We start from the raw sequence: 13155 nt of genomic DNA, 5'->3' as shown, positions 1-13155 counted from the left end.
CAAAAGGATAAAATCCTATACTCACTAGTGTGTAGTAATGTGGTAAGAAGTTACGCGAGAAGAGGTCATGAGTTTGAACCATAGGAAGCACACGTGCATGTATTTCGAAAGGAAAAAAAACATGATTTAGGACGCTCAACCGCAGTGCCTATTTAGAGTTTAGAAAAATGTTTTGCTATTTTTTGGCAGTTTTTTAAATCATTTATAGAGATAAGTGGGCGCGGGTGGCTAGTCGACAGCCTCTTTAAATAATACTCCCTCTATCTACAAATAAATCAATTCCAAGAATCCGTGCAAGTCAAACAATCTTATGTTTGACTAATTTTATATGAAAGAGTACCAACATCTATGACATAAAATGAGCACATTATGAAAATATATTTTATGATATATCTAATGATACTAATTTTATGTCATAAATCTTGACGGACTTTTCTAGAAATTTGGTTAAAGTTTAAAAAGTTTGACTTAAGACGACTCTAGAAAAATCTATTTATTCAAGGACGGAGGGAGTACATTAACATAGATCATTTAGCACTGCTTGTCTCTGGAAATCGAAAACATCTACTCCCTCGGTCCCAAAATAGATGGCACTTTTGACTTTTCGATATCATATTTGACCATTTATTTTATTCAGTTGTTTTTACAAATAATAAAATCAATAAGTCATTATTAAAGTATCTCTAATGATAAAATAAATCAAACAAAATAAATAATATTTATACAAAAAATTTGAATTTATACAAACAATCAAACAAAATGTCTAAAAGTAAAAAACGTCATGTATTTTAGGATGGAGAGAAAATATTTTGTGTAGTACGACTAATTAATTTTTAATTGAAAATACTTTGATTTTTTTTTCTTTCAGCATATAGCAGATGCTGGGAATGGCGTTTCCAAGCATAATGATGCGCGAACAGAGAGAATGACACGAGACAAGCAAGGACACAAGCACATCTTGTTGACTAGTGATGGCGCATGCGCCTAGCTGAGACGTACCCCTATATAAGAGCCCTCAGTTTCTCTCTTCTCCTCCAGAGGTTCAGTCAGAGAGCCTACCGCCTAAACGGCCTGAAAACGAGGCCAAAGGCTAGCTAGCTAAGGTAGCTTGGCCACAAGAGCCGTGAGCCAAAGTCAATTCTCTTATATACTCTATTATTATTGCCCATCAGACCATCACGATTCACAAAACCCGCAACAGGGGCAAGGTTACAAGCGAGACACGGCGCGGCGAGTGCGGTGGGGTGGCAGCGACGACGACCTCGCCGGCCGACATGGGTAAGGACGACGGGCTGCAGCAGGCGGCGGCCAAGGCCAAGAATTCGGCGCCGGTGATGCGGTCGTTCGCGTCGGTGTTCATGCATGCGGACGCCGCGGACGTGGTGCTCATGGTGCTCGGCCTGGTGGGCGCCATGGGCGACGGCATGTCCACGCCCGTCATGCTCTTGATCACCAGCCGCATCTTCAACGACCTCGGCAACGGGCCGGACCTCCTCGATGAGTTCAGCTCCAAGGTCAACGAGGTAGATGTCTCTCTCGCCTCCCGGTTGATTCTGGCCAGTGTCATAGCAAAAGCTGACGTCGTTTCCTCTCCTTCTCGGCTACCAGAACGCGCGGAACCTCGTCTTCTTGGCGCTCGGCAGCTTGGTCATGGCGTTCCTAGGTGAGCCGGCGCTGCACACGCATGGATGGGTGCCAATGCCGCCGCTGGCGGTTTGCTTGCTTGCGCGCGCACCGTACGTGCTAGCTGATAATCGTTCTGCCGTCGTTGGCATATATGCACGCAGAGGGGTACTGCTGGGCGCGCACGGCGGAGCGGCAGGCGTCGCGGATGCGGGAGCGGTACCTGCGGGCGGTGCTCCGGCAGGACGTGGAGTACTTCGACCTCAAGGTGGGGTCCACGTCGGAGGTGATCACCAGCGTCTCCAACGACAGCCTCGTGGTGCAGGACGTGCTGAGCGAGAAGGTGCCCAACTTCGTGATGAACTGCTCCATGTTCCTGGGCAGCTACGCCGTCGGGTTCGCGCTGCTGTGGCACCTCACGCTGGTGGCGCTGCCGTCCGTGCTGCTGCTCATCATCCCCGGGTTCATGTACGGCCGCATCCTCATCGGCCTCGCGCGCCGGATCAGGGAGCAGTACACCCGCCCCGGCGCCATCGCCGAGCAGGCCGTCTCGTCCGTGCGCACCGTCTACTCGTTCGTAGCCGAGCACACCACCATGGCGCAGTTCTCCGCCGCGCTCGAGGAGTCGGCGAGGCTCGGGATCAAGCAGGGACTCGCAAAGGGCGTCGCCATCGGCAGCAACGGCATCACCTTCACCATCTGGGCGTTCAACGTCTGGTACGGCAGCCGCCTCGTCATGTACCACGGATACCAGGGCGGCACCGTCTTCGCCGTCTCCGCTGCCATTGTCGTCGGTGGCCTGTACGTAACCGTGATTTTATCATCAGTCTGCTCTGCTGCATGTTACTCCTAGTCCTAGATGATAATGTGATGACGGCGCCATTAACGAAACCATGCAGAGCTCTGGGGTCCGGGCTGTCGAACGTCAAGTACTTCTCCGAGGCGAGCTCGGCGGCGGAGAGGGTCCAGGAGGTGATCCAGCGGGTGCCCAAGATCGACTCGGAGAGCAGCGCCAGCGACGAGCTGGCCAACGTCGCCGGGGAGGTGGAATTCAAGAACGTGGAGTTCTGCTACCCGTCGCGGCCGGAGACCCCGATCTTTGTGAGCTTCAACCTGCGCGTGCCGGCGGGGCGCACGGTAGCGATGGTGGGCGGCAGCGGGTCCGGGAAGTCGACGGTGATCGCGCTGCTGGAGCGGTTCTACGACCCGGCGGCCGGGGAGGTGACCCTGGACGGCGTGGACATCCGGTGGCTGCGGCTCAAGTGGCTGCGCGCGCAGATGGGGCTCGTCAGCCAGGAGCCGGCGCTGTTCGCGACGTCGATCCGGGAGAACATCCTGTTCGGCAAGGAGGAAGCCACGGAGGAGGAGGTCGTCGCGGCGGCGAAGGCGGCCAACGCCCACAACTTCATCTCCCAGTTGCCGCAGGGCTACGACACGCAGGCAAGCTATTTACCACACCACTTTTGCAACTGGCGTATGCATGCAGTCGTTTGGTTCGCTACGCTTTTCTTACCCTTGCAAGTCACTGTTAAGTTTTTTCTGGGAATTTTAGCCCCTCCTGTCAATCAAAATTTTCTCATACACTTACACTGTCTTATAGTTATATTTACACTTTCTTATTACTATATTTACAATGATTTCTTCAGTGTAATTTATTGAAAAGAGTGGTGTAATTTGGGAATAACACAAATATATGCCAAAATTTTTAAAAAGATTTATAAATTATTTCTATGAATTCCAGACATCAGAGAAATATATATCAAATTATTCACAAATTCTTCAGAAATTAAAATAAATAAATAAAATCCACACAAGGAGGTGAGAGACACTACGGGATACAGGAGCCCCAAAAACACTCGGCAAAGTATTTGCCGAGTGTTACACTCGGCAAACGACACTCGGCGTAGGTTTTAACGGCAAAGAGCTGTGTGCCGAGTGTCAATCGTCGGGCACTCGGCAAAGACTATGCCGAGTACCCAAAAAACACTTGGCAAATATTTTTCGGAAAAAATAAAAAAAAACAAGTCGCCGCCGCCACCACCACGCCCCGCTGCCGCCGCCGCCACCACCACCACCACCATAGCTGCCGGCCACCACCACCACCACCAAAGCCGCCGCCGCCACCACCTCACCGCGCCGCTCGCCGCCAGATCCGGCCGCCACCGGCCGGATCCGGGAGAGGGAGGGCTGGATCCAGCCGGGTGAAGAAGAAGGGGAGGGGAGGGGGCCCGCGGGGGAAGAAGAAGGGGGAGGGGAGGGGCGCCGACGGGGGAAGAAGAAGGGGGAGGGGAGGGGCGCCCGCCGGGGAAGAAGGGGGGGAGGGGCACCGGCGGGGGAAGAAGGGAGGGGAGGGGCACCCGCCGGGGAAGAAGAAGGGGAGGGGAGGGGGGCCCGCAGGGGAAGAAGAAGGGGGAGGGGAGGGGCGCCCGCCGAGGAAGAAGAAGGGGGAGGGGAGGGGCGCCGGCGGGGGAAGAAGGGAGGGGAGGGGCGTCCGCCGGGGAAGAAGAAGGGGGAGGGGGAGGGGCGGGGCGTCGGCGGCAGGGAGAGGAGGGGCGCTAGGTCCGGGAGGGGAGAGGCGCTGGGGAAGAAGGGAGGGGAGGGGCGCCCGCCGGGGAAGAAGGGGGAGGGGGAGGGGCGGGGCGCCGCCAGCGGCGGCAGGGAGAGGAGGGGCGCTAGGGCCGGGAGGGGAGGGGCGCTGGGGAAGAAGAAGGGCGGGCTGCTCGGGAGGGGCGCTGGGGCCGGTTAATTAAGTAGGATTTTGTCCTTTGTCGAGTGTCCTAGATCTAGGCACTCGGCAAAGTTTTTTTTCATTTTTTTCTTCTCCTTTCCTAGAAAAAAAATTATTTCTTTGCCGAGTGCAAAAAAGAAAACACTCGGTAAACACCCTCTTTGCCGAGTGTTTTTTTTTGACACTCGACAAACCCATTCTTTGCCGAGTATTTTTTTTGCCGAGTGTTTTTAGCGCAGCACTCGGCAAAGAACTTGTTCGCCGAGTGCCCGAGAGAATACACTCGGCAAACATAAAAACACTCGGCAAATTTGACGTTTCCGGTAGTGAGAGGAGAGATTGTCGCAGGGTGTTCCGTGCTCGCGTTCGTGTCAAGCTGGGACATAAGCACCGGCATGATTGCTTGCTTGACGCTGAAGCCGAGCGGGCACACGCACAGGGACGCATCGCACGCACGCATGCGCCATCATGATCGCATGTGGGGGGAGACCGACGCTTCCACATCGCACGGCCCAAAAAACGGTTATCAACCGGCAAATCAACCGGTTGATCGTTAGCCTTTCTGTTTTTCTTCCCCAAAAGAGACGATGCTTGCTTTTTCGTGCACTAGTAGTACTATAAGAATGCCTAAATGTCGCATGGAATTTATGCTCTAATTTTTCCATATTTTTTTCTTGTTTTTCATGGAGTACTGACGTGTTTAGGTCCACCACATATAGAACGGACTACGGATTATTCGAAATTTTAGTGAAAAGGGTAATCATGATATTCTTTTCTCCTTTTTTTTAATGAAAAAAAATTCTGGATCAATTTGTGAAAGTGGGGGTAAAGCTGACATGGGAGACAACTCAAAAGCCAGAAAAAGCAAATCAATTACTCAACAACATTCGAACAATAGAAAGTGCAGTCGAAGGCTAAACTGCTTCAAGAACTAAACTGAAACAAACATGCCCCAACAAACAAATTTTCACTATATAATTCAGCATGCATGGTTAGGTGACCAGTACATGTGGCTTTGGAATCCCAACTCGTCACTAACTCCATTATTTTAGTCTTTGGTCAATTGTGCATCTTTTACATGCTGATCCAAACGAACTCCTAATTATTCAAAGAAATAGAAAATTTGAATCAAAGGTAGGCTAGGAGTAGAGGTTTGCTTTGGAAGCAAGAGCTTTTGTTTCTAGTGTAGTACTGCTCCCCATCATCTGGAAGCAACACAACCTAGTCCACTACTCCATCAGTTTATTCTAGTGCTGGCTATGCTATAGCTGGCTAGCTGCTGGCTTGCTAGCTAGGCGCCGCATCGCTGGCTTAGGACATGGGTCATTGGGTCCTGCCTGCTGTGCCTTCAAAGAAATCTGAGTGCTCTCTGCACCGAGCTCCCAGGAAATCTCTGCCCACTGGAAATTGTTGAACTATCACAGTGAAAATAATCAGTTGAACAAAGTGAATCTCTTGGTGGAGCTGGAAATGGGTTAGACCGTACATGGTTGTAACAATAGCTATTTAAGCACCAAGATCAAATTAAGTTTATTCATATTCTGGTCTATCTGGATGAATAGGAAGAACTCGATAGGAGGAGCACTCACCTATGTCAATGTAGGTAGATGTCGGACAGTCCAAGTATCTCCAGCTTGGCAGCTTTTTAGTAAGAGTAAAATTACAGTACTAGGACTGTTGAAATAGAAGAGGGCTTAGTTACGCAAAAGTGAGTGGATAAACAGCACTATAGTCATACAGTGAAGAAACCAAAGTACCAAACCACTCACTCAGGAAATGGAAGCAAGAGTAAGCCCAAAAATTGACACCTAACGAATTAGGAAAAGAAGATGCAACATATAGGTGCCCCATTGCGTCACTACATCATCTACATTGAATATATAACATAACAGAAAGAAAAAGAAGTAAAGATAGAAATACAGGTGACCACGGAAATACCTGAAACCTAGCAAATTGCCTTTATTGGGCAGTCATAGTCCTCATTGCGGTTTCAGCATATTTCCTCAAGAGTGCCGGTTGCTTTGGCCAGAAGATCTCTCATTGCCGGTTGAGCATACATCCACATCTCTACTAGAATTTCCATTCTTTCCACTAGAGAATAGTAGCTGAACCCTGTACTCCTAGCTGCCGTTCCATCCTTTCCACTAGAGAATAGTAGCTGAACCCTGTTCTCCTAGCTGCCGTGCCAGTATTTCTAAGGCTGCTATGTACACCACTTCAATTACAATCCTTCTTCAAATGTTGAGGGATCAGAGCACACGCTTTCCAAGGTTGCTCATGGTAGGACCTAGGAATCATAGAGGATTGAGTGGTGACCCCAAATTGGGAAAGGGAGAATGGTTAGCCCACCACTCAGGGTGTGTGACTCCGTGGTTGGTGGACGCAGAAGACAAATAGCCAGAACCTTTTTGCAAATCTAGTAACCAGGAAAAGGGTTGCCAGCCAACAGTTTTGGGTGTGCCAACTTTCCCAGCGAACAGGATTTCACTGAGGTCCTGTCACGCAATAATAATTTTGACAGCAATACGCGAGGCAGAGATTGACAGAAGAAAGTGCCCGTGCTAGTATGTCTGTAGTGGCACAAGTGCTTCCATCATGAGGCTTTAATATGTTAAAAAAAGTTAAAATGATTCAGGAAAGGAGCTTTTTTTTTTCCAGATCGTTGCCATACTAATTACAAAAGGGGGAAAAGAGAACTTTTCGGGCTGCCTAGCTATCCTAACGTGGGACTTCATGAAGATGCCATCCCCAGCTAATAATGGAAGATGCCTCTAATGATATCAGACTCAGTGGCAAGCATGTAAACCTGAAATGTTTCTTTCGTGACCAGACCCCCACGACAAGCAAATTCTACTGTGTGCAAACCTGATGTGGGGCACTGAATATTAGCGCACATTAGACTTTGATGTGGGCAAAACTCTAACAAGATGACCTGATAGGTACCCAAAATATCCTCCCAGTATTATTGTGAGTTTGACAACAACAAAGGACCACTTTGCCACTGAACTTTCATTTCCATTGTTCATAAGCATGCACTCATGAAAAGACCACAGGAAAGTGTCCTAGATAGTGAGAAACAGCTTATTTTAACAGTACAACTACAGTAAGCTGTGCCAACAATCAGTACTGTAAACCATGACAATTCTCAATGCACATGGTTAATTTCCTATAAATAATGCACAGGTAGCATCCATGTATCTTGAATTAGATAGTGGCCAGTATGACTTAAACTGTAACATTTTTAGAGTAACTAATACTAATGGCATTTCATATTAGCATCCATAGGAATAGAAGAGTAATAACTTATTTCACTAGCGGTTGACTTCGGTCCTCAGTTTGGCATTTGTTTGATTAAGGGGAATAGATACATGCCATGAAAACATAGAATGGTCAACTCAAATAATATAGAAGGTTAACTACACGTTTGGAAGACAGATAAATGGGATTTTCAACCTGAAAATACAAAGTTATGTCCTTGTAATTGTGATATTAATGTTACTTACCAGATAACTTAACAACCATTTCAATTATCAATATGGATAGATATCAAAGGAAAATCTTGAAAAGTTGAACTTGCCTTCAATTCACCTTATCACATCAGTTTGCTTCAGAAATGACTATTATCTGCACTCGGTTACAATTATGTTGGCCTTGAACAACTTGTATGAGACTATGAGTCAACGGACTGAGTGACCTTAGTGAAAATAACAGAAACAATAGGGTGAGTTAGCTCCAAGAATAAAATAATGTATCTGCAAATGGCTCAAACATCTGATGTGGATAAACATTGCCTTGTATTTTTTCGAGAACAATATTTTCCATAGTAATCTTGCTACCAGACTTCATAACAAACCGGTTCAAATGAAAGAGAGTTATTGCATGTCACTACTGCAGAACGACAGCAGAAACACTTAAGAAATACTGTAGTATAATATGAGCACCAAAGTATACTGAGAAATCACTGGCAACAGTTTCGATCTGATAGGCCTATTCCCATCAGTGGTGAACTCTGTTTGCCACTGAGAGAGCTTCAATCAGTTACAAAATCAAGCTTGTTGGGGGTAACATAATATGACATTACACGAAAGCGTGAGATTTGAGTCTGAGAGGACAAAACGTTGATAGGAATGTAGCAGTGTAGTGGCCTCAATAACATCACCAACTATATGTATATACACAAGAATTATCAACATGTTCACAAAGAAAAACAAGGAAATCTAGCAGGTCTACCAGTATGCCCCATCTCATCACTAAAGTTGGGCAATCTGACCATCCTCTAGAAACAAAGCCTTTGCCTTCCAATGAAAGATTCTTTTCTAAGTTTTCTAGACAACTTATTGAAGGTAATTTTTTTAACAGAAGAACAGGATAACCCTTTTAAACAATAGATTATTAAGCTAGAGCATTCAAAAGAAGCTAGCTGTAGAATTCAAAAGGAAGTCCTACTCCCACAGCATCACTAGAAGCTGGAAGCTAGAAGGATGCCATCAAGCAGCATGTCATCGGATAGACTGTACATACATGTTGATTTTCATAGTTAATCTTCAACAAATTCTGAAATGGAAAAAGGAGGGTCGTACAAACAACAGTTGATACAATGAATTTAAGTTTAAGACTCTACCAAAGCAAACTTTGATTGTGATTTTGTCAATAGAATTGACAGATAAGGAGAGCATAAATATGTTGATATTGTGTAAATCAACAAACATGGGACTAATGCTTCCTTATGTGAAATATATGTTATAAACAGGTGGGTGAGCGTGGTGTCCAAATGTCTGGAGGACAGAAGCAGAGGATTGCTATTGCCAGAGCTATCCTTAAGTCACCCAAGATCCTCCTCCTTGATGAAGCCACAAGTGCATTGGACACAGAGTCAGAGCGTGTTGTGCAAGAGGCACTTGACCTGGCTTCTGTGGGCAGGACAACCATTGTCATTGCACATCGGCTCTCCACAATCCGGAATGCTGACATGATTGCTGTGATGCAATATGGTGAGGTCAAGGAGCTGGGATCCCATGATGACCTCATTGCCAATGAGAATGGCCTGTACACATCTCTTGTCCGCCTTCAGCAGACCAGTGATTCAAGGGAGGCCAATCAGGTTGGTGGAACTGGAAGTATATCTGCTGCGGGGCAATCTAGCAGCCACAGCATGAGCAGGAGGTTCTCTGCAGCTAGCAGGTCAAGCTCAGGACGGTCAATGGGTGACGCAGAAAATGATAATATTACTGAGAAGCCAAAGCTTCCCGTCCCATCATTCAGAAGGTTACTGATGCTTAATGCACCAGAGTGGAAGCAGGCTCTGATGGGAAGTTTCAGTGCAATTGTGTTTGGAGGCATACAGCCTGTATATTCATATGCCATGGGCAGCATGATCTCAATCTACTTCTTGGCAGACCATAATGAGATCAAGGACAAAACAAGGACCTACGCACTCATCTTTGTTGCTCTTGCAGTGCTCTCATTCTTGATCAATATTGGGCAACATTACAACTTCGGTGCCATGGGGGAATACCTCACCAAGAGAGTGAGAGAACAGATGCTTGCAAAAATCCTTACTTTTGAGATTGGGTGGTTTGACCGTGATGAGAACTCCAGTGGTGCCATATGCTCACAACTTGCCAAGGATGCCAACATCGTAAGTATACGAACCAAAGATAAGCTTATGCTTATTATAAAAAATAATACCTGACAATTCATATACTTCTTTTGGCAGGTGAGGTCTCTTGTGGGTGATCGAATGGCTCTAGTGATCCAGACAGTTTCTGCGGTTCTCATAGCCTGCACTATGGGTCTGGTGATCGCTTGGCGTTTGGCCCTTGTCATGATAGCAGTGCAACCTCTTATTATTGTTTGCTTTTATGCTCGTCGTGTCTTACTGAAGAGCATGTCCCAGAAATCAATACAGGCTCAATCTGAAAGTAGCAGGCTAGCAGCTGAGGCTGTCTCCAATCTCCGCACCATCACTGCTTTCTCATCCCAGGAGCGCATCCTACGCCTCTTTCACCAAGCACAAGATGGGCCACGCAAGGAAAGCATCCGACAGTCATGGTTTGCAGGACTGGGCCTTGGCACCTCCATGAGCCTCATGACATGCACATGGGCCCTTGATTTCTGGTATGGTGGCAAGCTCGTGGCTGAGCATCACATAACTTCAAAAGCACTCTTCCAGACCTTCATGATACTAGTAAGCACAGGGCGTGTGATTGCAGATGCAGGTAGCATGACAACAGACCTTGCTAAGGGTGCTGATGCAGTAGCTTCAGTGTTTGCTGTTCTTGACAGGGAAACCAAAATTGACCCTGACAACCCTGAGGGATACAAACCAGAGAGGCTAAAAGGTGAGGTTGACATCAGAGGAGTTGACTTTGCATACCCGTCAAGGCCAGATGTGATTATCTTCAAAGGTTTCTCCTTGAGCATCCAACCAGGCAAGTCAACAGCCCTTGTTGGGCAAAGTGGTTCTGGCAAGTCGACTATCATTGGGCTCATAGAGAGGTTCTATGACCCACTTAGGGGGGTAGTGAAGATCGATGGTAAAGACATCAAAACATACAATCTCAGAGCCCTGCGGCGACACATTGGATTAGTCAGCCAGGAACCAACACTATTTGCAGGTACAATAAGAGAAAATATTGTGTATGGTACAGAAACAGCAACTGAAGCAGAAATTGAGAATGCTGCAAGGTCTGCGAATGCACATGACTTCATTAGCAACCTCAAGGATGGATATGACACATGGTGTGGTGAGAGGGGTGTACAGCTTTCAGGAGGCCAAAAACAACGCATTGCAATTGCCCGTGCCATCCTGAAGAACCCTGCTATCCTGCTACTGGATGAAGCTACAAGTGCACTGGACAGCCAGTCAGAGAAGGTGGTACAAGAGGCATTGGACCGAGTGATGGTTGGCAGGACAAGTATTGTGGTGGCACACAGGCTCAGCACAATCCAGAACTGTGACCAGATCACTGTGCTTGAGAAAGGAATTGTTGTGGAGAAGGGCACACATGCATCCCTTATGGCTAAGGGTCCCTCTGGAACATACTTCGGATTGGTCAGTTTGCAACAAGGAGGCAACCAGCACTGAGATTGTTGCATGAGAACACAGCAGTACTTACAAATTTGCTGCCCCATTCACATGATGTATTACTTGGATCAACCTGCAAGAGATATCTAGCCTATCCCAACTTGCTTGGGACTATAAGCTTTGTTTTTGTTGTTGATTAAAACGCAAGATGGTCCAGCAGGTGATTGAAATTTCTGTGACAGCGGGGTGTTTTTCTTCCCATTGTTCTATTAACGCACATAAGTGTGCCAAGGATATGTATTGTAGTTGTACAACAGCTAGGAAATCTCAGATAAGATGTACATTAGGTATTATTTCATCTTATTCTCTATTGATTTGTGTATTTGAAATTAGGGAAAATTGGTTGTGTAGCATTGAAAGATCGCGATCTCCGTAAAATACCATCAAAAGTTTGCGCCCCCGTAAAATACCACCGAAAGGTTAGACCATAAACTGAAAGTAGCATTCTGTTAAAATGAAGGAACGGAGCTGTTATCTCGGTCAAAAATACCCCCCGACCAGTGATCGCGTGCGCGACGTTTGCCATGGCCTGGGCGTGGCCGGGCCGGAGCTCGCCCACGCGTTGTCAGTGCCGGCGTCGAAGCAGCAGCCGAGCTGGTCCGCGGCGGGCATCGTGGTCCGCCTGAGGCTTCCTCGCGCGTGGACGCCGGAGGAGGACGTGCGCCTGCGGCCCCTGGCCAAGGTGAACAGCACTGAGGCCGCCGCGGCGCTCCCGAAGGAGATCAGCCACGCGCTAACCAAGCTCCATGGCGAGCCCGCCGGTCGAAGCGTCTGCTGCCGCACTTGCCGAGGCCGTGGCCCCGGAGCTGGCACCCTCGGCAGCCATCGCCGCCGCCCAGCGCCTGCACCTGCGCTGCGCCGGCTTCTGGGGCAAGGTGCGCGTGGCGGTGCTCGCGACGCTCGCCGCCATGGCCGCCGCCGACGTCGCGCTTGCCGCGCCAACGAGTGGTACGGCCACACCCTGCCCCCACCTGATCGTGACCGTTTGTTACACGTACATGCGTAATAGCTGTCGTTACCTTGTTTTGCATTGCTGCATCGTTGTTAGTTTGTTACAGTACAATCTTAGAATGGCTCGGCGCTGCATTGCTGCACGTTTTGCTCCATTCCTCTGATGAAACTGAAGTAACATCTCGGCCCCGTTGTATGCATAGTTGTGACTTGTGAGTCATGGGGCAACACCCAATCAAGTGGAGGCAACGCGCAGGTCCACATGGAGGCGGTGCGCAGGGGTGGCCAGCCGCATGGCGGAGGCGCCGCACAGTGCGCAGACGCCCGTGGCGGCTGGTGGAGGCGGTGGCCAGGCCCGTGTGGCAGCCAGCGGAGGCGGCGCGAGACGCCCACGGTGGCCACGCGCTGACACCCGCGACGACCGGCGGAGGCGGTGTCAGGGGTGCGAGCGGCAGACCCGAGCGCAGAACCGAGAGCACCGCGTGCGTGCTTCCCGTCTCGGTCTCGGATGAGTGAGAAAGGTTAAGGTAAGGGCAAATAGGTAATTTCATGTTTGGGTTTAAGGTCAGTTTGACTTTTCTATACACAAAAGCCGACGGAATGCTACTTCTAGTTCACGGTGCAACCTTTCAGTGATATTTTACGGGGGCACAAACTTTTGATGGTATTTTACAGAGATCGCGATCTTTCGATGCTACACAACTAATTCTCCCTTGAAATTATTACATTAGCTTTTATTTCATCTAATTCTTCTGTGAATTATGTA

At 48.3% G+C, this 13155-nt stretch overlaps 1 protein-coding gene across 1 annotated transcript; it reads left to right on the top strand.

Moving 5' to 3' along the window:
* The first annotated feature begins 1077 nt into the window (after window positions 1-1077).
* LOC136475942 (putative multidrug resistance protein) lies at window positions 1078-11766 on the top strand. The gene is made up of 6 exons (XM_066473599.1): window positions 1078-1523; window positions 1609-1663; window positions 1788-2424; window positions 2523-3063; window positions 9102-9989; window positions 10068-11766. Exons 1-6 carry the CDS (start codon window positions 1275-1277, stop codon window positions 11436-11438), a joined length of 3741 nt encoding a protein of 1246 aa, XP_066329696.1. The 5' UTR covers window positions 1078-1274; the 3' UTR covers window positions 11439-11766.
* Window positions 11767-13155: the final 1389 nt, after the last annotated feature.

This window comes from Miscanthus floridulus, chromosome 8, assembly GCF_019320115.1.
Source record: "Miscanthus floridulus cultivar M001 chromosome 8, ASM1932011v1, whole genome shotgun sequence".
Taxonomy (NCBI): domain Eukaryota; kingdom Viridiplantae; phylum Streptophyta; class Magnoliopsida; order Poales; family Poaceae; genus Miscanthus; species Miscanthus floridulus.
This window is presented reverse-complemented; position numbering and strand designations above follow the sequence as displayed.

Excerpts from the sequence above, each read along its gene's own strand:
- LOC136475942 (XM_066473599.1), top strand. The coding sequence starts at position 1,275 with ATGGGTAAGGACGACGGGCTGCAGCAGGCGGCGGCCAAGGCCAAGAAT. Across the intron at positions 2,425-2,522 it reads GCCATTGTCGTCGGTGGCCT|AGCTCTGGGGTCCGGGCTGT; the intron begins GTACGTAACCGT and ends GAAACCATGCAG. Across the intron at positions 3,064-9,101 it reads CGCAGGGCTACGACACGCAG|GTGGGTGAGCGTGGTGTCCA; the intron begins GCAAGCTATTTA and ends TGTTATAAACAG.